At 35.3% G+C, this 27,959-nt stretch overlaps 4 protein-coding genes and 1 pseudogene across 4 annotated transcripts; 3 read left to right on the top strand and 2 right to left on the bottom strand.

Annotated features, from left to right (window-relative positions):
- Positions 1–189: 189 nt before the first annotated feature.
- LOC143613931 (transcriptional regulator SUPERMAN-like) lies at positions 190–1,565 on the bottom strand. The gene has a single exon (XM_077087513.1). It carries the CDS (start codon positions 782–784, stop codon positions 224–226), a length of 561 nt encoding a protein of 186 aa, XP_076943628.1. The 5' UTR covers positions 785–1,565; the 3' UTR covers positions 190–223.
- A 4,634-nt stretch (positions 1,566–6,199) lies between these two features.
- LOC143613927 (kxDL motif-containing protein LO9-177-like) lies at positions 6,200–7,842 on the bottom strand. The gene is made up of 4 exons (XM_077087511.1): positions 7,702–7,842; positions 6,944–7,047; positions 6,716–6,868; positions 6,200–6,302 (listed from the first exon to the last, which is right to left on the bottom strand). The coding sequence occupies exons 1-4, from the start codon at positions 7,717–7,719 to the stop codon at positions 6,200–6,202; spliced, it is 378 nt and encodes a 125-aa protein (XP_076943626.1). The 5' UTR covers positions 7,720–7,842.
- A 961-nt stretch (positions 7,843–8,803) lies between these two features.
- On the top strand, positions 8,804–11,568 carry LOC143613911 (acetylornithine aminotransferase, chloroplastic/mitochondrial-like). Its single transcript, XM_077087499.1, has 3 exons — positions 8,804–9,365; positions 10,284–10,718; positions 10,895–11,568. Exons 1-3 carry the CDS (start codon positions 8,958–8,960, stop codon positions 11,432–11,434), a joined length of 1,383 nt encoding a protein of 460 aa, XP_076943614.1. The 5' UTR covers positions 8,804–8,957; the 3' UTR covers positions 11,435–11,568.
- Positions 11,569–12,800: 1,232 nt separating this feature from the next.
- On the top strand, positions 12,801–13,878 carry LOC143613918 (RHOMBOID-like protein 13 pseudogene; annotated as a pseudogene).
- A 7,651-nt stretch (positions 13,879–21,529) lies between these two features.
- LOC143613914 (stomatal closure-related actin-binding protein 1-like) lies at positions 21,530–27,819 on the top strand. The gene is made up of 13 exons (XM_077087502.1): positions 21,530–21,778; positions 22,824–23,113; positions 23,191–23,319; positions 23,411–23,503; positions 24,631–24,771; positions 25,391–25,459; positions 25,766–25,849; positions 25,930–26,110; positions 26,181–26,297; positions 26,422–26,480; positions 27,114–27,248; positions 27,338–27,487; positions 27,567–27,819. Exons 2-13 carry the CDS (start codon positions 22,844–22,846, stop codon positions 27,612–27,614), a joined length of 1,476 nt encoding a protein of 491 aa, XP_076943617.1. The 5' UTR covers positions 21,530–21,778; positions 22,824–22,843; the 3' UTR covers positions 27,615–27,819.
- Positions 27,820–27,959: the final 140 nt, after the last annotated feature.

A 27,959-nucleotide genomic window follows, 5' to 3' on the forward strand; every position in this document is an offset into this window, starting at 1 on the left:
AAAGACACTAGTTCATTATCAAACAAATTTTTGCCCTAGAATACATACGTGACGGTATACGTACGTTTGTTTCACATCCATGGTAGCTATAGATGTAATATTTGAGCAGAAAATTGCTAATCAAATATCATATTGAAGAATATTATTTAACCCGATCAAGATTATGAAACAATTCAAAACTCCATTCTTCTTAATGTTAAACGCTTAAAAGTAATTAAAACAACTAAGAGCAACCCAATCGAAGTTCCAAATCCAAATCATCTGGCTTTGAGTCACCAAGCAAACCGATCTCTGAATTCCATCTAACGATCTCTGAATTCGTTGCAACCTTACCCTCATTTTCACTTGGAATACCATGAAATTTATGAAACCCAAAACTTGGTATATTTTCTTGTTGTAAAGATGAGTGAGTTGAGAAGATTAAGCTTGATGATAAGTTTGAAGAAAAATGAGGTGAGAAACAAGGGTTAGGGTTTTGATGGAGGCTGAGCTTGAACAAAGCACTATAACTTGACATTTGTTTAAACCTGGCTCTATCTCTCCTATGAACATTCATGTGACCACCAAGAGCTTGAGCAGATCTAAACTCTCTTTTACAGAAAGCACAAGTGTAAGATCTTGGAGGCCATGCAAAACCATTAACCAAATGGTCTCCTGCCAGAGCTCCAATAATATTATGATCTTGATCATGATCTCTTGAATCCTTGATAAACCTGTGATATGTTGCTGATCTTGAACCAATAAAGTTGTGATCTTGATTCCACACACATTTGCTTTTCTCCATTATTATATTATATTTTTTTGGAAAGACAATGAATGAAACAAACCACAAAACCCTTAGAAGATTATAACACACAAGAACTAGTGGTGCATACAAAAACCAAGATTCAGATTTGGAGTTTATGGAGAGAGAAGAAGAAGAAGGTGGAAATGAATGGCATTAAGATTGTGGGGTATTTATCTGAAAATGTTTGGAATGTTTGGTCGCTAATTACCAAAACTAGAAACCTATTTGTGACAGGGCTACACCTTTTTGCCAAATCTAGCACCGATATAATGGCTGTTTCTTTCTAATATTTGAATTATTTTGTTCAAAACTATTTGTTTTACTATAGATACATATTATTCCAATGGATTGTAGAGGCAATATGATGGTGGTATTCTACATGAATTAATGCTACAAATTAATATCACTGTGAAATCTGATACATATGAAAACAAAAGGGTTACAATATTTCATAATTTGGATGGAACGGTCAAAGGAAAAAGCTACGTACTTGCACTATAACATTTAAGTGAAAACACATCCGTAGACATCATCGGTGTCACATCTGGAGCGACTTTATGTTTGTCTCAAATCTTATCAACAAATATTTAATGTTGTTTCAACTTATATGATCTGCAAAAACGTGGACATGATGCTGCTTTTTGGAGTGTGAGTTGATGGGTCTAATGGTCTCATCACTAAAACCTTAAAACTTTGGGATCTTTATCTCAACTCGTGTTGAGTGCAAACCTCAGGCTAATTGATGGATTGAAGGCTCTATATATAATTTAACTGGATGGTATCTAGATATATGTATATATATGTTATAATTATAATATAATTTGGTGGTCCCTGAAAAACGAGTTATATAACATCTTGTATTTAATAATTAAGCTATATATGTGTTAGGGGTAGTTTGAGTTATAAGTCTATGTGAAAGGGGCATTTTGCGACACATAAACACGTAGTTGAAAAAGAGGCTTTTACGTTTCGGACTTACTAGAGTGTGTTATGGCGGGTAAAATATTAAAACCGCCCTAAGCTCCCTTTGGCGACACTATGTGGCGGTGCTTAGAGTCCAAACATGCCACTCTAAAACAATATGTATATTTAGTATTTAAACTCAATTACATGACCACTAGTTTGGTCTAGTGGCAAAGATCCCAGAGGCCAGAGGCGAATCCGTTCACAGTCCGTAGGACCAACACCATTCTGGGCTTACACACATTCGCTCACTTACGCTGTTCCCCCTCAGTATTACTCTCAACCAAAAGTTTATGAGTTCTAGTCTCATCTGAGACATGTTTAATCCTATTTTTATACAAAAGTTTTTACACAACCCAAACTATAACCAAGTAAGCTAATATAAAAATTAAATTGTTTAAACCCAACAAAATACTCTTCTACTTAAGACACAAATAAATTTTCGCCTTCGGGCCAAAATTATTTTTATGTTCTCAGAGCCTCCCGGCGCTGCTATGTGGAGGTGTTCAGAGTCCAAGCATGCAACTCTTGAAAAGTAATTTGGCATCGCCCTCCTTCCTCTTTAACAAATGCCCTTATAATTTAAAAAATGTCGTGTAAGGAAAATGTTTACATGCATAAATATGTTTTTACACCTTTTAACTAAAATCTTACTTTTTTGTTGGTCTTCACTAATGTCTTTAAAATCTCCATGCATGTTTAGGTAACTCTTGCACGTTCAATTTTTAAAGTAATATTAATACTAATATCGTACATAATTTGTTGCTGAATTACTCTTATATTTAATTGCTGGAGTTTGAGTTTAGATGAATCTTTTTTATTTTTTCATCTCTATTTTACGGTTCACTCATCGATCAACGTTTAAGCGACAATTAAACTCTAATTATTACAACTCTTTTCTTAGTACATATAACTTAAATATACAACTTTTTCAAGTATCTTTATTGTGCGTTCCGTTGTGGTTATTAAGATCAATAAAATTTAACAAAGACATTATTTTGTGTTATGTATGTTTTGTTATAAAAGTTTGTCACAATTAAATATTTTACTTTCAACCACTCAAAGACTATACAAACAAATAAATATGTAATATATGTTCATTTCAAGCCTTTCTAGCCGAATTAATTGCGAGCCAACAAAAATCTTAGTCGATCTAAGGGATGGAAATATATTAATGTTTGATATGACCTAGCTACTCGAATTCCTACTTGCGTTGACAAACCAATTGTTAGTGTATATATACATGCATGGAGATATATTACGGAGTATGAAATATTGTGTTGTATGACTGTATCTATATGCTCAAGACATAACATGTGACGTCATTGATGTACATGTCACATGTGATTTAACTAAGCATTTATTCCAACTGCACGTACAGACTCGATTTAAGCATATGCAATGTGGCCTATGTGACACACATGCATCATTGTTAAGTAAAACAATAATAATATAAAATATTAAGTTACGTATAAAATATACATCGTAAATAGATATAAACTTTTTATTTGTATTCATGTTCCAATACTTGTAAATGTGTAATGTGTAGCTAATGACAAAAGTTTTATGTATTTTTTGTAACTTATTTTATGTTTGCAGGTGGGATGATGTCATGTAGTTGTTTACCCTTTAGTGAAACAACAATGCATGCGAGGGTGAGATTCAAAACACCTTTTAAATTGGTTTTTGAGGTTGAAGAACACAAAGAACATGCACAAACACTTCTAAGTCACAAGATGGCCGGTTTGTTTTGGTTCTTAAAGGTGTTCACATGCAACATGCTTCCAAACTTCTAAGGACACTACAAAAGAAATCTTATTTGTTGTTCTTTACGTTTAGGTTGTTCAAAACTAGCATCTTTGGAAGAACATTTTTTGCTTGGTGTGCATCAACTTTTGAATGGAAACATTTGGTTTCTGAGTGTTATATTTTCTGCATATTTTTAAACTAGGACGGAAAGACACACAACACGAATCGTTCATGATTCTCGTCGATTGATAGAAGGTGATAATTCAAGAATAATGTTCGTATCTTTCTTTCTGTTTTCTTAAGGATCAATAATATAAAAAGAAAAGGGCTTTCAAATCGCAAGATGCCTAAAACGATATGAAAATGACAAAAACACCAAGCAAAAAAAAAATTCTTTACAACGACTAAATAGGAAAATTAATGAAATTAAACATGTACCATTTCACCCACTCCAAGCCTGCATGTTTACTTCTATGCTTGATCCAAAAAAACAAAGTTGTCTTGATGTCATACACCAAATTGCTCACCGAGAATTATTTATTATTAAAAATCTTATCATTAATTTCGAGTTTTCAAAATCATCCAACATGTGATTAATAAAATTGTTTGAATCGCTTCATGTTCCGCCACATTATTTTTATGCTTATTAGGATACTCCAAAAGAACCCTCACGGTATTAAAATTAGTGGAATTCGGTAACTTTACCCAGTCATGTATAATCGGCCAAACCCGTTTAGCTAGTCATGGATATTAATTTAAATATGTCTTGGTGTGTCGGCATTGAATCAGGTTGCTTAATAGATAAATGACACTAACATTGTCACAATAAACCAAAGAAGCACAAGGAGGTCGCCCTAACTGAAGTAAAAGATTGTTTACCCAACATATTTCACACACACGTTAGCAACCCCAATGTATTCGACTTCGGAGCGCAAGAGAAAGATGGCGAATTGTCTTTTCGAGGACCACAAGATTAAATCATCATTGAGGTAAACACAATAGCCAAACATAGATCGACGGGTGTTGGGGCATCCTGCCCAGTCGGCGTTGATATAAGATGCTAACGTATAGATTTGACCACAACACATGTATAAACCTTTGGAAATTGTGCCCTTCACGTAACGTAGGATCCGTCGGAGATCATTCAGGTGATCGGTACGCGGTTTGTGCATGTGCATGCAAATTTGTTGCACTGTGTAGGCTATGTTGGAATGTGTAAAAGTTAAGTATTGAAGTGCGCCTGCTAAACGATGGTAAGTGGCATGAATGTTATAAGTAAGATAATGTGTCGTTTCGAGAATTATATCATCATTGTAGCGGTTCCTTTTTTTGGCTTATATATGTTACCACTATTCAACAATATTTACTAGGACAACTTAAAATTACTCTATACGACTCCTAAGTATACAATTGATGAAGAAAATGGGTCTCGTTAATCTACTTTTAGCATATAAAAAATTAAAAACACAACACAATGACACCTAACCTAAGCTAAGATGTCTTTTCAAATTTGTTAAGAGCGTTTACCAAAAGCAATGACCTTTAAATTAGTTTTAAACTTTCAATATATGGGTCACTGAATAAGTTGAAAAGTCTGTTGCCATCCACAGACTTTATCTCTAACTTCTTTATATCAGAATAGAAAAAAATAAAATAAAAATAAAACCAAAACTACAATACGACATGTACCGATCATGACCATTTTGACTTATTACCAACACGTTTAATTAAGAGGTAGCCTCTAAATGAGTAGGAATGTTTTTGAAACTTACCAATTAAGAGGCTCTATGAGCTATTAAGATGTGTCGTTTAATGGAACCAAATACACGTCCAAAAGTAGTTTCTTGATGGAATTATTAAGATGCTACCCAACAGACCTAAACGCTCAATAAACCCGTTCATCAGGAGCCCGAAAGTTCGTTTATGTTCGTTTATTTGAATAAACGAACATGAACAATGGTTTCTATCGTTTAGTTAAACAAACATAAACATGTCTCGTTCATGCATTACGTTCGTGAACGTTCGTTCATTTAAATTCATTTATGTTCATTTGTGTGTATTAGTTTACGCTCGTTTAAGTTTGTTTGTTTAGGTTCATTTATATATTCATTTTGAATTGAATTTTAAGCCTCTATAATTTAAAACACTGTATTAACTTTTAGGCCCTATAGATTGTTGTTAATGTTTACTTTAAACTGGTCAATCATGCGTTCGTTTATATTTATGAACCGTTTGTTAATATTATTAACGAACAAAATAAACAAACACTAGCACGCTCGTTTTGTTAATGAACAAACACAAACGAGAAAATTTTATTCGTTTAATTGTAAATGTTCGCTCATTTGTTTACTTAAAGTTAAACAAACAATACAAAAACATTGTATGTTCGTGTTCATTCGATTCGTTTACATACCTAATTTTAACCGTGTGATTCTAACGAATTGGACATAAGTTCCCATCAAGGAAAGTCTTGAGGAGCAATTCAAACCCCATGCAAGTATACACATATGTATAAGCAAGACATGCCTATAAACAATAATAAAAGTATACTCTTTAACTATTTTGTGCAACAATCACAGATAATACTTCACTTTCACAATAAAGCAGGTTATATGGTTTCTCACAATAGTCAAATATCATGTCAATAAAAAGTCAACTTTTTGTCACAGAAAGAAGGAAAAGAAAACATTAAATACAGATTTATGTAGGTACTTCTAGATCAGGTCGTTCATCGAGTGCTTCTAACATTGAATCATCAGGAAATGCATCAGGATATGTGGCTTTGATCTTTGCTTTTAAACTCCTGAAACAAAATCATATTCATTTACTTAAACATAATACCAATTATTTTCAAACCATTGCACATTAACCTATGTTTTTCGCTAGCTGAGCCGAGAAATGACACGTTTAGGCTCGAGCTTGAACTTAAACGAGCCGGCTCAGCTCGTGGCTCATCATGCTGGCTCGTTAATATTTTAAAACTTTTTTCTATATTTTTAAACGAGCCAATGAGCGGACCCACAAGCCGATTTTAGAGCGAGTAACGAGCCAGCCAACCCTGGCTCGGCTGGTTTAGATACAAGCTTTTTCGAACGAGCCACAAACGTTTTGAACACCTATAATTTAACCTGAACCAAAATGATTACAGGACACTAGTAATGGAATAACGCAAACACTATGAAGCAGAGACTGCAAAAAAATAACAGTTTAACCAACCTCAATTTTAGAAATATATAATCAAGGTCTGACTTCATCGACTTTAAGCGGCTCGTATTTGAAGAAAGATCACTGGACACCTCAGCAAAACATTGCTTTGAATAGTCATTAAAACGAGAAAGAACTGCATTACTGTCTTGCAGACGTCCTAGTCTGCAATTATTAGGTCGAATTAATATCAACTCAGTGCATAATTTTTAAAAGAAAAGTACATGATACAGATCATACATAGTGTGTTGTAATTGCTTCAAGTAATCTAACGCGTGTGAATCGATTAGAGTTTCAAACTCGCGTGAAACCTCTTCGGATGCTGCTGTAATTGCTTCTTTCTCCTAATAGCAGCAAATCATACAACACGACAATCAATAATTAATAATTTTTAACCAGTTTGAATCATTTCCACTTTAGCAAGTTTTTTAATCTATTTTTTTTTTAAATTTAATTAACAATCTTTTCTCGTTATATAGAAACATAGATATTACATCAACATAGCAGGTAGACGGGCAACAAGCTGCGCCGCCACCCCTTTCTGAATTGCAAACCCTAACCTGTTAAAGACATACCCCTGCCCTTTTGGAGTCGACACATTGCCATGCACAACCCGTTGGACCCTGGTTAGGACGGATAGCTTCCGGTGCCAAGGAGCCAAAGGTATAAAAAGTAATACTTTATTGTATGTTATCTCCATTTGAATGGTCACAAGTAATACTTTATCTCTCTTTATGACATTGTGTGAAAAATAATCATCAAGAAACATAATGCTTTCAATTTTATGTTTTATAACTATCAACAAACATAAACATTTTGACAATAGGAGAACATGAAGCATAATCTGGGGACCAAATTAGGGCAAAATCGGAAAGTAGTATATATGAAAATATGAAGTACATTTTGAATCAGCAATCGAAAAAACTTTAAAGGTAGCATATTACGAACAGGAACATGAAAAAATAAATAAATAAAAATAACCAAAACTGAGACACTACCTGTTGAAGCATCTGCATAGCAGAAATCCTGGTTTTGGGAGTCTCAATTTTAGAATTAGAAAATGAAAATATAAATTAGGGCTATGAGCCATTTTTTTATGTTTTTATTTTATAAATTTATCTCAACTTTTATAAATGTTCATCATGGATTGTTGGCATATTTTTAATGTTATTGAAATTGAACCGGTTCGATTTACCATGCTTCAACTGTTTTTGATTGGCTTAGGATCATCATACACCGTTAAATCCTCACACCATTTTTTGACCATACGACTCGTAAGGCTATACGGGTCGTATAGCACCTGAGTCGTGCTAGTTTGTGTCAAACGTTGTCGGTCATTGTTTGTAGTGCCTCGTATAGCCCTATACTGGTTGTATAAACAATTTTGGAAACAAATTTTTTATGAACATATATTATTTATGACTTTAACATCGTATACTTATGAAGCCATCATCCATATATATTATCTTACTTGCACCATATTTTTTAGCAATATTAACCGCTCTCCTTTTCGACAATTTCATGTTTTGTTTCAGTTATATATAGAATTATGTTGTATACTAAAAGGTTGAATAATATAATAGAACTATACGGTTCGTATATTCTCATAAAGTCGTTTTCAAGTTGCGCTGAACAATGGTCAAAGCCAAGCTGACCTTTTCTACAAAAGTTTTCTATACTGTTGTATAGCCCTATACGACCCATATAGGGTTTTATGGTGTGCAGGGTGCTATACGAGCAATTAAATACATATATAGCCCGTATAGGCCTATACGAGCCTTGTAGGCATGTTCAATCAGCATGGGGTGGTGTATAAAGATCACATCCTTTTCAATTGAACCGAACAATTTATGGGTTGACTCGATCATTTGCAATTTAAATATAAAACTATATTTGTTCTAAACACGTTGAATGATCATCATCCTAAACAGTGTTGTAGTAGTTGCTAGTCGGTCGATGGAGGTGCAAACAATCATCGGGTTATTTACACCGGCCAGTTGTTAAGAAAAGGAAGGAACATCGAGCCCAACATTTGATAGCCCATAAAGCTTAAAAGCCCACCCAATCCAACATCCCCTCAACGAAACATTTCAACACTTGATTCATTCATCATCTGATATCGACGCCGACCAGTACCTCTTTGTTGCAATCCGACATTACACCTTCATTTCACAAAACCTAAACCTATATCCTTAATTCTTCTACTTCCAAACCATCACTCTAATTACCTTCTTTATCATCGCAGAAGATAACAATGTCATCATCAGTTTTCAATTTATCCAAACATGTTCACCTACCAATTAATCACCACAACCCAAAGCCTCAAATCCCTAGACACTCGATTCACATACCCAATTCACACGCACCCAAACCACCACGTGCACAACTTACAGTTACTACCCAACCAACAGTTGTTAACCAAGAGGATGTGATTAACAGTGAGAAACAAGTGATTGTTGGAACATATGGAAGAACACCACTTGTGCTGGCAAGTGGCAAAGGGTGTAAGTTGTATGATATTGAAGGCAAAGAGTACATTGATCTCACTTCTGGTATTGCTGTTAATGCTTTGGGCCATGCTGATCCTGATTGGATTCAAGCTATTACACATCAGGCTAGTGTGCTTGCACATGTTAGCAACGTATATTACACTGTTCCTCAGGTTCGATTTCGCATATTCGGTTTTTAGAATTTTTTTTATATGTTTTTGAATCATCAAGTGATTGTATATGGAAAAAGTAATGGACTTTACAGTAATTTATTAATAGAAAATGACTGAAGGTGCTATTTTTCTCTATATATGTATGTTTATGTAGAACAATTTCACACATATAGTTATGTGTAGGGGTGCAAACGAGCCAAGCTGCTCATGAGATACTCGAGATCGGCTCGCTAAAAGCTTGAATCATGTCAGTTTTTTTAAAAACAAGCTTTTTCAAGAAACAAGCATGAGCTTCGCTTATCGAGTTCGAACTTGTTATTATTATAGTTTTTACTTAATATATCAAATATATATCTATCTATATGATAACTATTATTATACATAAGTTTATAATTAAAATGCTTAAATAATGTATACTATGCTATATATAAAAATTATAATTGTGGATAAATTGGTAAATAATTAAGGCCTTGAGCTCGAGCTTGAGAAACTGCTCATAAGCCACAAGCTTTAGAAATAGAGCTTGAAATGAGCTGAGCTTGAGCTCTCGTAAGTTAAACGAGGAGCTTGGACCCTGCTCAGCTTGTTTACACCCTGCCACGAGATACGCAAATCTTTGTTAGCACGTCTACTTTTACTCGCATATCTACTTTTACTAACCTAAGCCCTAAACCTTTTTTATTCTATACACGAATAATAAACCTGTATGAATCTATATGAGAATAACAATGCATACACAAATCTATATGCAATGTGGTATTGCCTGTTACACTGGTTTAAGTCATGATTAATCAGGAAAAAGGTCTCGCATGCAAGTAAACGTAGATAAGAGTTGCATATTTCATGGTTAAATGAGTAATTTGTTTCTGAAATTATAAGCCTTGTTATGCAAACAAAATATATGTTAAATTGTTGCAGGTGGATCTTGCACAACGTCTTGTTGCTAATTCATTTGCAGATCGTGTTTTTTTCTCCAACTCGGGAACAGAAGCTAACGAAGCTGCGATAAAATTTTCTAGAAAGTTCCAAAGATTTTCACACCCCGATAACACGGACCCACCTACTGAGTTTATCTCATTCACCAACAGTTTCCATGGAAGGACAATCGGGTCACTTGCTTTAACCAGCAAGGAACATTACAGAACACCTTTTGAGCCGGTGATGCCAGGTGTCACTTTTCTGCAATATGGGGATATTAATGCGGTTCAAGAGTTGTTATCAAGTGGCAAAATTGCTGCAGTGTTTGTGGAACCGATTCAGGGTGAAGGTGGAATATATGGTGCTACAAAAGATTTCTTGAAATCTTTGCGTGCTGCGTGTGATAAAGCTGGAGCTTTGCTGGTTTTTGATGAGGTAATATACTAAGACGTTAATGAGCGCGTAAGTGTTTGAAATATGCAAATGGGCCTGCGCCTAGGCTGAAACGGACCTGGTTGTACGTTTGGTTAAGCCCAAAACCCGATTTAAGTAGGTCGTTCAAGAATTAAAGTCTTAATGTTTACACAAGTTCTTAATGTTTTCAACTGCAGGTTCAATGCGGTTTGGGTCGAACTGGTTATCTTTGGGCCCACGAAGCATATGATGTAACCCCTGACATAATGACTCTCGCCAAGCCTCTAGCTGGTGGTCTACCAATAGGCGCTACACTAGTAACCGAACGAGTAAACGCAGCCATCAACAACGGGGACCATGGAAGCACATTTGCAGGCGGGCCCCTCGTATGCGCGGCTGCAATCGCGGTCTTTGATAAAGTATCAAACCCTAGCTTCTTATCTCGCGTCACCAAAAAAGGCGATTACTTGAAACAAATTTTAACGACAAAACTAGGAGGAAACAAACATGTGAAAGAAGTACGAGGTTTTGGTCTTATTGTGGGGATTGAGTTGGATGTTTCCGCAAGCCCGCTTGTGGATGCGTGTAGGGAGTCAGGGCTTTTGATTTTGACAGCCGGCAAAGGGAACGTTGTTAGGCTTGTACCGCCGTTGATAATATCAGAACAGGAACTTGATGCTGCTGTGGAGATTATATGTGGATGTTTGCATGTTCTTGATGAGAATAGCTCTAATTAAGAGTCAAATGGGTTATGAAGGGGTAGTTTTGTCATTTCACATGGCGGTGTGCAGATTACCTATTTGTTTTAGCTATGATTTCATGGTTTTATGGGATATTAAACTTTGTCAATTATGAATTGTGATCATTTGCTGTAGTGTTATATTCTATTTTAATCTTAATAAAAAAATGTATTATAATTTGTTTTGTTGCTGATATTGATGTTTCTGAGATTGCTGAAACTGTTGAGCAGTTAGCAAGGTGTTGGTGGAAAAGTTCTTGGATCTATATATATATGATGCAGGAAAGTTGATAGGGGTTTCATGCTTAAAGCTATGGAGTTAATCCATGTTTCAATTCCAAAGCAAAATGAAAATAAGATAAAGCGAAATGGCAAATTGCCAAAAAGATGTAAAGAAAAATTTAACAACAATTTATTATATTTAAAACTTGGTTACACCAAGTCATATGAGTAGGGCGTTTGTACACGAGCCAAGTCAAGCCTAGCCTGGTCAAACTTGAGCTCGAGCTCAAACTTAAACTTCGTGTGTCGGATTAATGAATTAGAATCTAATTTTTATTCATTATCCTCTTAATTTAAACTTGATAGAACTTGTATTATTAGAAGACATTTTTTCAATAGAAAACGAAAGAATATAAAAATTTTGATTTATTTCTCTCAAACTTTCTCAATTAATTAAAACCTCTCCCTCACAATTGTCCCTCCTTTCACAATTGATTTATATTTTTTCTAAAATATTTTTATTTATATAGAAAAACATTTTAAAATTATCCTATATATAAAAGCGCTAAAGTAAAGTTTAATTTTTGTAATTTTAGTCCTTCAATTCTATGTTCTTGCAAATTAGTCCCCCAAAGTTCTAAACTATTTTAATGTGATCCCAAACATTCTATTTAGTTAAACTTTGTTTAATTCTGCCTCCCTAAATTATTGATGGTTTTAATATGCTCCATAATTTGTTATTATATATGTTTATACTTAAGTTACTGGTCTTTTTTAATGGCCACCATACGAAGTTTTATAGATTTTTTTGTTGCCGTTTCGACATGTTTATTTCATCTATGTAGCGCCGTTAATACGAACGTGTATTCACAATAAGGTATATAACTTTATTTGAAAACGAAATTGTATTTGCAATAGATTATATATTTTTTATTGTAAGCTATAAAGTAAGTGCGGTACCATGTCGATACAATAATGAGCCGAACCGATACTAACCAAGTTTTCTTTCATAATTAGATAAATATTTTTTTATATTAAAGTGATAATCGTTATGATGTATTTTTAAATCTGCATTTAAAACTCAAACCCGTTACCGAGTTTCTCATGCAACGCGAAGGGAACACACAAGTTTAATAAAGAAAATAAAATCATTTCAATAATAAATTAAACACATATCATCATCTACCGAACATTCAAGGTCTCTTAACTCCCATTAGCAACCGACACCGGAGCAAGCAGCCAATATTGCGTCAAACCACCGGCATCCTTACACACACTCAATCAAGATCCATCAGCAACCAATTTACAAGGTAAACCATTAAACCCTAGATCCCAATTCATGATCAATTAACCAATAACCCCAAAATGGGTAAACCCTTACTCTACGAAATCATCGAAAAGCCCGCAACTAGTTCCATCATAGGATTATGCTCCTTAATCTGGTTCTACATCCAAAAACATAATATCGGATACTCCCATGTCGGATTAAGCTACGAAACCGCCCTTGATGGCCACCATTGGCGCCTCATTACCTCTGCCTTTTCCCACATTAGTGTCATCCATCTTGTCTTCAATATGAGTGCGTTATGGAGCCTCGGTTCCCTCGAACAATTACCCGCTTTAGGAACCGCTTATTATCTCCATTACTCGTTAGTTTTGATCATATTATCCGGGTTGTTGGTTTTAGGGAGTTACCATGTGTTGATCAATCGGTTTAAGCTAGAGTATTTTCGACGCGTTACTGCTGTCGGGTACTCGTGTGTTGTGTTCGGGTGGATGACGGTTTTGTCCGTAAAGCAGCCGTCGTCGAAGTTGAATCTTTTCGGGTTCCTGTCGCTTCCGATTAGTTTTGCCCCATTTGAGTCGTTGATTTTTACTTCGATTATTGTCCCGCAAGCGAGTTTCTTGGGGCATTTGTCGGGGATTATTGTGGGGTATGCGATTTCGTGGGGGTTGATTCATGGGATGAATAACTATTGGGCGGTTTGTATGGTGGGGTGGACTGCGGTTCTGTTTGTGATCAGTTTGAAGCAGTCGGGTGCGTGTGATTTCGGGTTTGTTAAGATTGAGTCGGTGACGGATCCCACGTTGCCGGGTACGGGTCGGATGGTGCAAATGGGGTCGCTTTTGGATGCTCATGATGAACTTGTATAGCAGGCATGTGATTCTTGAATATTGGCTTTTGTATTTGGATTTATGATTATATCATGTGGTTAAACAAATAGTGTTGTTTGTGGTGAATGGTGATACAGAATTATGCAGTGTTTATATGTTTTTGTTTGTGTGTTGAAATGTTGGGGTTTGTATCATCGGGCTTGTAGAAATGCCTGATCTTATTATACGGGTTCAGGTCGGTAGACATGCTAGTTTAGGAAAGGAGATGGTTTAAAACATATGTATGCAAATAGATTTCTGTTCTTTACCAGTAACCCTGTTTGCGGATAGATCTGATTCCTGAAAGACACAGGACTCGCGGAGAAAGGGAAGCACTAAAATTTATACCATTAGTTCTTCCATTTGTTGTTCTAGTTTCTTACTAGGTAATTTTTTTATAATATAGCTGCCATTCTAAAAACATTTTTATTCATGCATACATTGTGTTTTTCACTAGATAATTCATATACACACATGTTCATACATATATGTAAATACCCTACTGCAAATGACATTTTATTTTTTGTACTCCTGCATACAATTTTTTTAGCTGTTTGTAGTACTACATTTAGTGATAGGGACGATTTTTAACAGTACCGAACCCGACTTGAAGTCACATGAAACGCCATTAAACAAGACCAGACTATCTCCAACCCGATTAAACATAAAACCCGAACCCGAAGCATGTAATCGGTACCGTGTTTGGTTGGAATTTCCTCTCGACCAAAACCGAGCCGCTCTAACTCGATTACCAAAACCCGAAATCTGATTAGCCCGTCATTTATTGGGTTGGTGTTAGGATAGATTTTCACCATTCAAAACTCGAACAACCCCGAAACCCGAGAATAAAAACCGATTGACACCCCCTAGTTACCTTGTGCTTTTGATAGAAGCTCAACTGCAGTTTCACACTCAATTGTCAACAAAATTCTTGGGCATAACCGTCAATAATGGGAACCAAAGGCATCAACCCGCTCTAAGAGGAGAGGGAGTCCTCGCACTTTCCTCACATTTCCTCGCATGCCACATTTTGATTTATTTTTTTATTTTTTTTTCTTCCCATTTTTTCCAAACATCATACTATCCATCTTACTTTCTCACACTTTTCTAAAGGAGTCCACCTCACATAAAGTTCGTTAGAGTGAAACCTTGGAGTAGTTCCCGATTTCGATGAAAAATCAGCCGTGTTTCAAGTCCATCAGAGAAACCTTGAAGTAGTCCCTGATTTTGGTAAAAATCAGCCGGGAGAAAACCGAATCACTATTTTTTTCATCTCTCCATGGCACCCTTGATCTAAGCAGTTAATGCGAAAAAATATCGGATATCGGTCAAGGACCGATATCTGAGATATCGGTGGGATATCGGTAATTTTAATATCATGTAAAATTATTATATATAACAATTTAACACTAATAATATAGTATATTCTCTTATCATTAACAAATTAACCTTTGGCAAATTGTAAAACACTAACAATCTATCAAGTAAGAATTGATTAAGACTTAAAACACTCACATTTAACACTAAAAGTTGATAATTAAGACTTAAAACACTGATATAGGGATTATCGGTGGTATATTGGTCAAATATTAGTCCAATATCGGTCAATATCGTTGATATTATTGGTACCAATATTTTGAACCGATATTCTGATTTATATATCGCCAAGGGACCGATAACCGATATATCACTGATATATCGGTGATATATCGACGATATCGACTGCATAGCCCTTGATTGAGTATTGAAATTAGCACCGAACCGGAACTGGAACCAAAAAATGGAAAAAGGGAGAACTATGAACCAAATCGTTAGCATTAAGGTTGGTTCCGGTTGCAACGAATTTTGCGGGTCAGTGTCTAATAACTGATTCCAGCAAGTACTATCGGATTATGCGGGTCTATTGAATAACAACTTTCAACAAGTACTGGCGGTTTTGTGGGGTCCGTGGGCTGGCCCATCCGGTTAATACCATAACCGAATAAGAGGATAAATGAAAACCCCATTACGCTCCTTTTAAAAGAGTGCATTTTTTGGTTATTTGGTTTTCCCCACCACATAAATTAATCTAAACATTCTTTTTCAACTCATTTTAGAAAAGTCATAAGTTAACAAGTCCTTTTGACAAAAAGATCTTTTGGACTAAAATAAGCAATCCCAAACACACCCGAAGATGATGTCACTTTTGTTGAAGATTGAAGTGCAAGTTAACAAGGTTATGGTAGTAATAGCGATGAGGATTATGAATGTGATGTGTATTTTGTATCCTTGCTATGATCCTAATGTGGATTGAAAATTAACGAAGCCTGTGGTAAGCATGAAATTTCGCCTAAAATAAAACTAGTGATATCAAATCCTATCTCAAAAAAAAAGACAAATGCTCACTAGATCAATAGGGAAGATGAAAAAACGACCATTTAGAGAAAGAGAAGAAGAACTCGAAAGTTGGATTTTAAAGAAGACAACAAATGCAATTTTTCGAAATTATAAATTTAGAAGAAAAATAAAAAAAACATGTTATCTTAAATTTTTAATTGTTCAATTAAAAAAAGTGTCACTAATTAAAAATTATGCATCATCAGCCCACATCACTATTAACAGTTTTTTTTTAACATTGCATAGTTGGCGTGGTAACCTATCAAATGGGTAAAACAAAACCTATGAGACTATGATTAGCATATTTGGAAGTGACTTGAGTGGCATTTGAACATAAAAAGTTTTGAGTGATTTAATAGAAACAATATTGAAACTTCTTTACATTTTTATGGTATTTTCCTGGAAAAATATTCTGTGATGAAATTTCAAGAAGACGGAAATTTGTAGTGTAAATACTTTCAATGCCACCAGAAATATGTGTCCAGCATATATGGCATACGGAAAGTCCCATTAAAAACCTAAATTAGTGGCATTAAAACTAAATGACCCTAAAAAGTTTGTTAAACAAATATGACGTACATAATTAAAAACCTAGCTAGGTACAAATTAAAGCAAATTGTCATTGAAATTTTGTCACTAGAAACGGGTTTTTGTATAGCATGGGAGAAAGCTGGAGTAGAAGACAGGGAGTGTAGATTTGATAAAGATCGTTATCGCACCATTGGATGAGCACTCATGTTCTAAGATCTTTCACGGAAAAATCAAAGAGATCAAAGTCGATTGGACATTTTTACATAACTAATGTTGTTTAATAAAATCTTTTTCACAACTAAGCATGGGTTTGTAAAGTTATAAAAAATAATACAATCTCTGTTGGTAACAGCAATTTGAAGGAACCCTATAGAGTTGGTCAGGGAATGTAACGACAACTTATACATTCCCAATACTAATGACAACTTAACAAAAACATAGCAGGTACGCCCCTGCGGACAGGTGGGTTTTCTCCGGCAACTTGAAGGAAAACATGCATACCACTAAAAGAATTTTCTCACACGGGTCGGCCGACCCCCCCCCCCCCCCCCCCACTCTAAGAGTAGGTATGTCCTTGCGGGCATGTGAGTTTTCTCTGAAACTAAAGATAACTAATTGGAGGTACTCAAGGCTCCGTACGACTGGATTCGGTCAGTTAACGATAACCTTTTACCATTTGATCACCCTATACAAATTACATAGACATTCTATTTTTATTGGACGTTAAAAAGATAAATATATCTTTATCATCTATAAAGATGTGGATATCAAAGTGATGTGCGCATGCATGGTGACTGACAACTCCACCTCGTGGCATGATATCAACAAAGCTGATAAAGCAGTGAACACCGAGTGACCTCCATCATCCACCCCACCTTGCGATTACACATCATACATTACGCTCTTTCTCCTTTGATACACACATATATTATATATATACATACACAATCTCCTTCTGCAATAATATCACAACACATATCACTCGAGACAATATGGCTATAACCAAGAGCTTCTTCACTCTTCTTTTCACGCTGCTTATCCTCTTGGCATCTCGTTAGTATCTTATATATAACCCTTAATTAATCTATCTCAGTGTTTCGATCAAGTAAATTAGTATATTTGTATGTTTTTAACTTACATTAATTAAGTTAGTTTCATAATGTTGTGATGTATGCAGAGTCTAGAGTTCCGGTTGCAGAAGCGCGTATGTGTCAGTCACAGAGTCATAAGTTTCATGGAACATGTTGGAGTAGCCATAACTGTGCTTACGTCTGCCGTAACGAGGGTTTCTCAGGAGGACGATGCAGGGGCTTCCGCCGCCGTTGTTTCTGCACCAGGCTTTGTTAATTAGCTAGCTAGATATATTACTATATATACTAAGCTAGCTGTAGTTGGTGATCGATCATGATTAATATTGTGTTTTGGTTTATGTTAGTTTCATGCATGCATTGGATCTGTCTATCTATGTTATGTTATGTTATGTTGTTCAACCTTATTAATGGTAAAAGTGTTGCGTTTCTGAGTTCATGAAGATTTTGTAACAAGTCAAGCAGTCAACATTAATGGTATGTTGATGTGGGATTTGCCGACTTTTTTTTTCTCCAAAAAGCTTCATAAGTTGGTCACTACTCACTACCCCCTAAAAGCACTTGGAACACTCATCTTCATTTTCCAAAGCCAACTTACGTTACATTAGCTAGGCTAACCAGTTATAAAGCCGCGTGATTGTCATGTAGGATAATTAATCATTTGTGAATTTAAGCGTTAAAAGATAAGTAGCCATAATTTTAAAATAGAGAGTAATAACTAAAACAAAAATAGAAAAAACAAAGTGAATTAAAAAAAATAAACAAAAATAGAAAAAATAAAGCGACAAATAGATGAGGTGGATTTGTTTATGGGCAGGTGTGGACAGTTAATTTCCTTGGAATAAAAAAGGAGTTGTAGGTGCCATTGAAATAACATGAAGACAAGAAAAACTTCATGGCGTTCAGGTTTATTTTAAGCGGGTGGTGTTTACGACGTCATTATATCTGTGTGACATGGATGACGCATTTACAACATATAGTCTATGTGACATGGATGACACATTCTCTAGATGGCATTGATGACGCATTCACAACACATAGCATTAAATTAAGGTAAACCACATGAAAACGAGGATCCCAATATCATCATGTAGAGCTTCGTTTTTTGGACCCACACACCAACACCCCCACTTTGTTATAGTAAACTATATTGTTAATTCACCTCAACTAATTTATAAAATTATCATGTATTAACGATGTAACCTCAGACAAGTAGTAGACTCCAAGCTCAAGTTTTTCCGGTTTTAATTTTGAGATCACAAATACGAATGTCTTCAAAAATCACCGTGGATATAGAATACGAAGGTTTAACTAGGGATAACAAGGATAACGTCTAAACAAACATTAGTGGTTATGATTTGAAAAGGGTTGGGTTGTTATTGAGGGGCGGATTAGAAAACCATTTGTAGGCAATAATGTTGGCGGATTTCCGACGATGGCTCCTCGATCAACAAGTTAATCCAATAACACTAAAATAACCAACATAAATATATTATGCAAAGTCTATGTGAGAATCTCGTCAGAAATCCAAATATCGATTACCGAAGAAATAGGGAGGGATTATTGATCAAAGCATGGGCCCACGCCAACATTCATCTGAAAAGAGTGTATGAGAGTCTTATTGAAAATCTAATCCCACAATATTGAAAAGAATACGGATGGATAGTCTATATGTAATACTCTCCACCAAACTAACGAAATTTTGAAATAAGAGTTGTTTAAATATATTTTTTAATTATTTCGGGCATTCCATCAGAATTTCATTGGTAATTGTCGACATTATGTGTCTGTTAGTTATCGGTCTTTAGTGATACTCATTTGTTTAGTAGTGATATCAATCCGAGTAATTAGTTAATCAGAGAAAAGTATTTGTAAATTAGTTGTATACATAAAGTACAATGCTATATTTGAATACCTTATAGATGTGATAATTATATAACTAGTGTAATATTCCTCGTAAGTTACATACCAAATGTTTGGTTTGTGATGCATCTTCGATTATTCGGTTTTGTTTTGGTCAGTTTTATGTTGACTAAAAAACTCGTTGTAAGCGTTGATAACAAAAATGTGTTAAAAGAATGAAATTTGTCTTGTAAAACAATTCTCAACAAGATGCAATGCGTAGCGGCACGTGGGCGGGACAGCATCGATTTTGCTATTGAAAGTGACAAGGTCTGGGATAGTAAGTTGTTTTTGTTAATGGCTATTGTAACTTGTAAGTGACCAAGTTTTTGGAGAATAAGTTGTTTTGCTAGACTTTGGTGACACGAGTCCTATGATGGAGGCTAGGGTTTCGAAAAATATGTTGATTATGCTACTTGATAAGGATTGTTTCCTCTAGGGTTTCAAGCGTTATGTGATGGCACTACGGGGTCTGTTTGGTATGAGATAATGGAATGAACGACGGAATGGAATGAACGTGGTAATGAAATGGACAAAGGAATGGAATGAGTTATTACCATTCCAATGAAATGTTTTGTTACCACATGGGAATGAAACGAATCATTACTTAATATTGTTTGGTAGGTAGGAAAAAAATAAAAAATAAAATTAAAATGGTAGTGAGTGGTGGTGGTGGGAGGTAGGTGGCGGTCGTGCATTGGTGGACGGTGATGGTGGTTGGCGGTAACAGTGGAGGTGGTGGTGGGCGGGTCGGGTATAATGGTGGGGGGATGGTTGATGGATGCGACGGTTGGTTGGCACTGATGGTGATGGCGGTGGACAGCGATGGTGGTGGTTGGTGGCAGTGGCGGCGGTGGTGGACAGCGGTGATGGTGGGCGGCTGGCGATGCTGGTTGGCACTGATAGCGATGGTTGGTGGAGGTGGGTGGTGGCAGGTGGCGGCGATGGTAGGTGGTGGGTGTTGATGGTGGGTGGTGGTGGAAGGGTGATGGAGGTGACGTAGGGTGAAAGAGGGAATGAAATGAAAAAAACATGGGGGTATGGAGGGAATGAAAATGGGGTATTTTAGAGGGAATGGAATGGACTAGGTAATGGGTCATTCCATTCCTTTGAATGAGTCATTCCATTCCTCTGATCAACCAAACACATTTTTCTTCATTCCCTCACAATGGGTCATTTCATTCCATCCTTCATTCTTGCATACCAAACGCTACCTAGGGGTTCAACGAGTAGATTGCTACTTGTTTTCTCATACAGTTTTTGGCACTATAATGACAACTTGAGTATCATATAGCAGGTTGTTTCTTCTACTACAAATCTTGATGAGACTTGTTGGGGTTTCAAATGCCACTCTTGAGTGGCTATTGTAGCAGCAATGGCTTCAGAGAGCTAACGTTTTATGCTACTAACCCACAATGAAAGGATGTTGTTTCACAAGGACTTGCATTGGTTTTGATCGAGCAAAAAATAAATACTGACAACTATTATTAGCAGCAACCACTAAGAACTGCTATCTCGATCTGTGAAAGACTATGGCAGGGAAGCATAGAAATAGAGATGCGTATGTACAATCTGTCTGATTACCTCTAGCGTGTTTCAATCCACGTTATAACCATCTAAGAAATAAAGAAAGTGGTGTTAAATAATAAATTGGTCGGCGTATAGTCAATACCCGTGAAAAGAATTATTAAATGTTTTTAAAACATTTTCAACTTAAAACCCTTAATTTTTAAATTACAAATTATAGCCGTCCCTTCATAGTTGACAAGCCACCTAAACAAAATTAAGAAAATATTAAATCCACTTAAAAATAATAATGATAATAATAATAACCAGGCCCCTGCCATGACTAAAATGCAATAGCAATTTGCAAGCAAAACAACAACAGGGAGACTTTGAACTTCACTTTTTTCTTGGGACACTTTTTTCCTGCTTTTAAAAAGCAACCCAATTCAATTGAATTAGATTAGCTTCCAATTTCCAAATCTGCCTACTTTCATCATCCAACCATTCATAGTCTATTGAATTCGACATCAAATTGGTTCAATTTGCATATGCTTACATGATCTGTATGTACACATGCTTCACTTTATCTTTCCAATTAGGGTTTGTTTGGTTTCTAATCACTGTTCTGCTATTTGAATCTGGGTTTCTTTTATTTTGCTGTTGTTCGTTCAACATATATTTGATTTATTTGGTTTACAAAATTACATCAGTTCAACAACCAAGTGGGAGTTCCAATTTTGGATTTTTTTTTGTCATTTTAATATAAAAACATTTTATGGGTTTCTTTGCATTTTGAAAGGACAGGACAGGGCTAAATAATAAATATATGACATGTGAAAATTAGCCATATATGGCCTGTATGGCTATGATGTTTCTGACTGAAAAAGAATTGATTGGTGTGACCACTGACAAAGTCAAACAACCCGTATGACCATTTTACATACGGGTCTGTATGATGTGACAAGCTCTGGTGTGTAGAGTTAATTTGACATTAGTGGTTGAATCTTTGCATTTTGCAAGGGAAAAGCTAAACAAACGCCAGTGACGTGTCATACGGGTCGTATGACATGGAGAAAATGACAATATGGGTCATATGAGTGGCAAGTTATATGAGTAGTATGACGTTTTTAACTGACAAAGAAATGACGTATGTGATCATCGACAAAGTCATACAACCTGTATGATCATTTTTTGTCCAATCATACGGCCCATATGATGTGATAAAATCTGGTGTGCAAAGTTATTTTAGTGGTTGAATCTTTGCATTTGAATGGGAAATGCTAAACAAATACTACTGACGAACTATCCAGACACCACTGACATGCCATACGGACTGTATGACAATCATGGAGAAAATGATTGTTGTGACTGACAAAGTCATACCACCAATATAACCATTGATAAAGTCATACGGCCTGTATGGCCGTTTTTCGCCATATCATACGGCTTGTATGATGTAACAAGCTCTAGTGTAGAGAGTTAATTTGACATCATACAGCTCATATGACTTCATACGACCCATTGTACTACTGTCTTATTGAAACTTTTGAAACAACTTGTTGGTTTTGTATTGTTACTAAAATAGTTTTAAGATCTTCAATTGAACAGAGTAATATCCAACCATACCCATGACGAGAATGGGCCGCGATTTCAGCTACACAACTCAACCAGACGCGGTTTCCCCAGTGTCAGCAGACGTCGTATTCGCCTCTGCTCGATTTCCAAATTACAAAAACAGAACCAGTAACACTTTGGAGGATGCAAAGTTAGTTTCCGTGAAAGAACAATCCCGAAAAGAGACCGCCCAACTGCTAGATCAGCAAAATCGCCTCTCGGTTCGTGATCTCGCCAGTAAATTTGAAAAGGGTTTAGCTGCAGCTGCAAAGTTATCAGATGAGGTGAACATTTGAAATCTCATATGTTTATTAAAATCATTTTATTATACTAAATGCTATATTTAACATATGTGGAATAGAATAAACTCCAAGATGTTGCTTCTTTAGAGAAACACGTGCTTCTAGAAAACCTTAGAGACGCGCTTGAATCGCTAAGAGGACGTGCAGTTGGTAAAAACAAGGATGACGTTGAAGAGGCTATTGCTATGGCAAGTTTGACTTTTTTTTTTTTTTAACTTTTTAGTTTAGTTGATAAAAATGTCGTTTCTTAATGCTTGTGTTTTTTATCTGTTATTGTAGGTTGAGTCTTTAACGTTTCAATTGACTCAGAGGGAAAGTGAGTTGGTTCAAGAGAAAGCTGAGGTTAAGAAACTTGCAAGTTTTCTGAAACAGGTTAGTATACGTAGGCTTGTAAAGAACCGAACGAACACGAAATGGGCTTGTTCATGTTCGCTGATTTAACCTTCACCAAACAAATGATCTAACACAAACAAGTTTTTCTTGTTCTTGTTCGTGTTTGTTTATGTTCATTCGCTAACCATATAAATGAATGGTTCATGAATGTAAATGAATGAAACATAACCGAACATAATTGCATAAATGAACATAATTGAGCGGACACCAATTAAAATTAAATTTGAATATCAAATAATTGAGCCTAAGAGTATAATAAACGCTAAATTCTATTAAGTGATATTTTATTTTCATAAAATTAGACTAAACATTAATGGACCCAAATGATCTAACTTAAAGTTAGAATATATACATGAACGAACTTAAAACAAACGTCAACTAACGAACATATATGAACGTAAACGAACAAACATAAACAAACGTTAACAAACAAACATCATGAATAAATGAACAAACGAAACGTTTGTTCATGTTCGTTTGTTTAAATAAATGAACAAAAAATGTTGTTTGTGTTCATTTGTCTATTAAACGAACATAAACCAACTTCCCATTGAACGCTTCACGAACAGTACACTGAACATTTGGTTCGTTTACACGCCTAAGCATATCATCATCATCATCATCATCATACTCAGTATATCCCACCAATAGCAAAGCTATGGTAGGGTCTGAGGAGGGTAAGATGTAGACAGCCTTACCTCTACCCCGTAAGAATAGAGAGGCTGCTTCCGGTGAGACCCCCGGCTCAATAGAGCTTTGCTTCAAGCCTTGGACATAAGGCACATAGCACTCAATCCTCGGGACACAGCCTGATTGGTGCATGTACCCTTGTCTTTCGGCTATCAACGCCACTACATGATGTCTGATTAACCTTCTGCCATTTTGAACGTTATTTTCACGAGATTAGTAAAATAACGTCAAAATTAGTGCAATTTCGCTTTTGCCCACCCGAGGGTTCACACATATATACATTATATGCGCGTACCCCAAGCAGGGCGTTTACACGCCTAAGCATATGCGTGTGGTAAATCACTTGAATTTCCATTATTAAAACCATTCGATTGTTTCGAGTTTTGGTGATGAGTTGTAGTAATAATAATATATAGGCATCAGAAGAGGCAAAAAAACTCGTTGATGAAGAACGGGCGTTTGCACGGAATGAAATCGAGAAGGCTCGTGCTGCAGTTGAGAGAGTTGAAGAGGCTCTTCAGGAGCAAGAAAGGTTGTCCCGAGCTGCCGGGAAACAGGTATCCCTGCTTACATGTTTCTGAACATTGTTTAGTGACTTTAGTCCATATGACCTTTTAAAAATTGCCAAGAACATACATTTGTTAATAACTAAGAAAAAATGACAAGAGTGATCGCGGTACTAACAATAATGTTACTAATGGATTTTTCATATAGAAACTCAAAAGGTTGCCAGCTACAACATCTAATTAGTAATTGTGTCTGTTGTTTTACACTATATAGGGAGGGTTTAAATTAGAACCAAGAAACACTTAAAAGTGAAAGAAACACATGAACAAATTAGTTTAGTGGTGTTTTATGTATCTATTATCTAACATAGAGATTTGTATGTAAGAAGTAATGTTCTTTAATTTAAAATATGAAACTACTGATAAAAAAAATAAAATGATTTAGGTTTGTGCTTTTTGTGATCACACTAATTTAGTCTTTTGTGTTGAGTGTCATCCCTAAATTCTCATAATTGTCATGAATCCCTATCTTGTTTTACAACACACACACACACATATATATATATACATACATACATACATATATGTGTGTGTGTGTGTGTAAGTGTGTGGAGTAAGTTGATGATGCAATTTAATCTGTTGTATTTTGTGATATTATTCTGATATTAAGGACGTGGAAGAACTGATGAAAGAGGTTCAGGAAGCTAGAAGGATCAAGATGCTGCATCAGCCTAGTAAGGTATCACACTTCCCAACCAGTAAATTCTTAGAACTAATGCCAGTTTAACGACGATGATATGTATTTTACTGTATAATTTCTAATGTTAAATGCTTACATTTTTAGAATGTTTTTTGTTACACTCGTAGTTGGTTACCTGCTATTTATTTGCTTTATAAACTAGTCTACATCATGAACAGAACGTAAATGTCAATGTGCGTGGTATCAATTTCTAATTCCTCAATCCTGTAAAGAAGTCAAGCTAAACTTTTGTAAAAATCATATGGACATGGATCAAAAGTGTTAAACTAAATATTATCTCCACAGGTTATGGACATGGATCATGAACTCCAAGCGTTACGTATTCAACTAGCAGAAAAGTCTAAATCTTCACTTAAGCTTCAAAAAGAGGTAGGTTAGTTTGGGAAATTATATAATTTCTATAATTCGTATTATGCCATTTTGATTATTTTTATTCCTTTCTATTTCAGTTGGCAATGAGCAAACGTGGAGGGAATAATACGCCTGACTTGTTTGAGTTAGATGGTACCGAAGCTTTAGGTTCTTATTTGGAAATCCATCCATGTTCTGATACAGCTCCAGAACTTCTAGAATGTTCTATTCAGTGGTATCGTTTGGCGTCTGAAGATGGAAAAAAGTGCCTTATATCAGGTATTATGTTGCAACACCTTCTAAAATCCTTTAATCCTTTATAACACTAAGCAGCAATCATACTTGTTAGGTGCCACTAAACCTATTTATGCTCCTGAACCATCTGACGTTGGCCGAGTACTTCAAGTTGATATTATGTCAGACGGGGTTAGCGTCACGCTGGCAACATCCGGTCCCATAGATCCAGGTTGGGTTTTTATTTTTTATTTTATGTTCTTTTATAATATTTATTACCATTAAAGAATGGTTTATTAGCAGCCAATTCATGCGAGTGGTTGTTGACTTTTTTATTGATAAAGTTTTGTAAACAGCTGCAGGACTTGGAAACTATGTGGAAGCATTGATGCGCCGGCATGAAACTGAGTTTAATGTATGTCAGATAGCTTCCTTAAGTTTCTCTTTTATGCGCTTCTCGTAGTTCTCAACATATTTCTTGGTTGTGATTTTAACACTCCCCTACACGCACACATACGCTAGAGACGATATTTTTTGCAAGAATATAAAGAACGAAATAAATCATTTGTTTTTTCAGTTTTAAATACAAGAAAATGGTTAAAATGCAATGTATATTCATTTCTTTTAAGTTTTAACATTCGAAAGAATGTATAAACAGAACTCACTTATTTATATAATCTACAATTCTGCACGTGTATATATATTTCCTACACGTGTGTAGGTAAATGTTTAAAAGTGAAAACATATGAACAAATTAGTTTAATGTTTTTCTTGTGTGTACACAACATAGACATTTGTATGTAAGAAGTAAAAGTTTTTAAAAATGTGAATCATTGATAGAAAAACGATTTAAGTTTCTTCATTTTATTTTCACAACAATTTAGTCTTTTATAATGAACCTCTCATTTTGTGATATTTTGCGTGTCCATGACCAAGGTATATTTGTGCAATTTTGGTGTCCTTTCAAATAAACAAATTTTTATAAAACATGATATAAATTCTCATATTTTTTGAAATTATGTTCATATGATGCCATTCCTGTGTTCAGGTAGTTGTTGTCCAAATGAATGGCGAAAACCATCCTTTAGAGTCGATTCATGTACTTAACGTGGGAAAGATGAGAATGAAACTTTGCAAGGACAAAACGACAGTCGCCAAAGAATATTATTCCTCGTCTATGCAGGTATATATGCCAACACTTCTGATTTATATTATTTTATTTAACATTTCTAATTTATAATTAGTTTTATGTGTGATTTTGTCTAAAACAAGTTGTGTGGAGTTAGAGGTGGTGGTAATGCTGCAGCTCAAGCAGCATTTTGGCAACCAAAGATAGGGCTCTCATTCGTGTTAGCATTCGAGTCGGAAAGAGAAAGAAATGCTGCAATTATGCTAGCGCGTAGATTCGCATTTGATTGTAATGTAAGCTTCGTCTTTTAAAAAGACATTTATACCCCTCATCTGAAAACATTTATAAACATGTATATGTTTATATGTACAGATCATGCTTGCTGGCCCCGATGATCGAGCACCACAGAAAACAACTTAACGGGTTTGCTTCCTCATGTTAGGATTTGTAATTATTTCGAGTTTTTAACGTGTTATAATGATATGTGTATGTGTATGTTTGTCGATTTGAGAATTGTATGGCTTGCTTGATTGTTAAGCTGTTTGTTGTATTATCAATTTGTAGGCATCCTTTTATTTGCCATTTTATGGTTTTATACATTTGATTGTGATAAGCTTTTTTCTAAGAAAGAAATTTATGGACTGTCACATTATCAGTATAGTGCTATGTTTGATAAGATTTTCTAAATGAAAAAAAAAATTATTATTAAATATGGGTTTCTCTTACCACTCTAACATAATTCAAAAACATTTGCAAAATGATTTT

The sequence above is a fragment of the Bidens hawaiensis genome, unplaced genomic scaffold (assembly GCF_021521415.1).
Source record: "Bidens hawaiensis isolate Kalapana, Puna unplaced genomic scaffold, B.hawaiensis_p1.1 tig00038543_1, whole genome shotgun sequence".
NCBI classification, from domain to species: Eukaryota; Viridiplantae; Streptophyta; class Magnoliopsida; order Asterales; family Asteraceae; genus Bidens; species Bidens hawaiensis.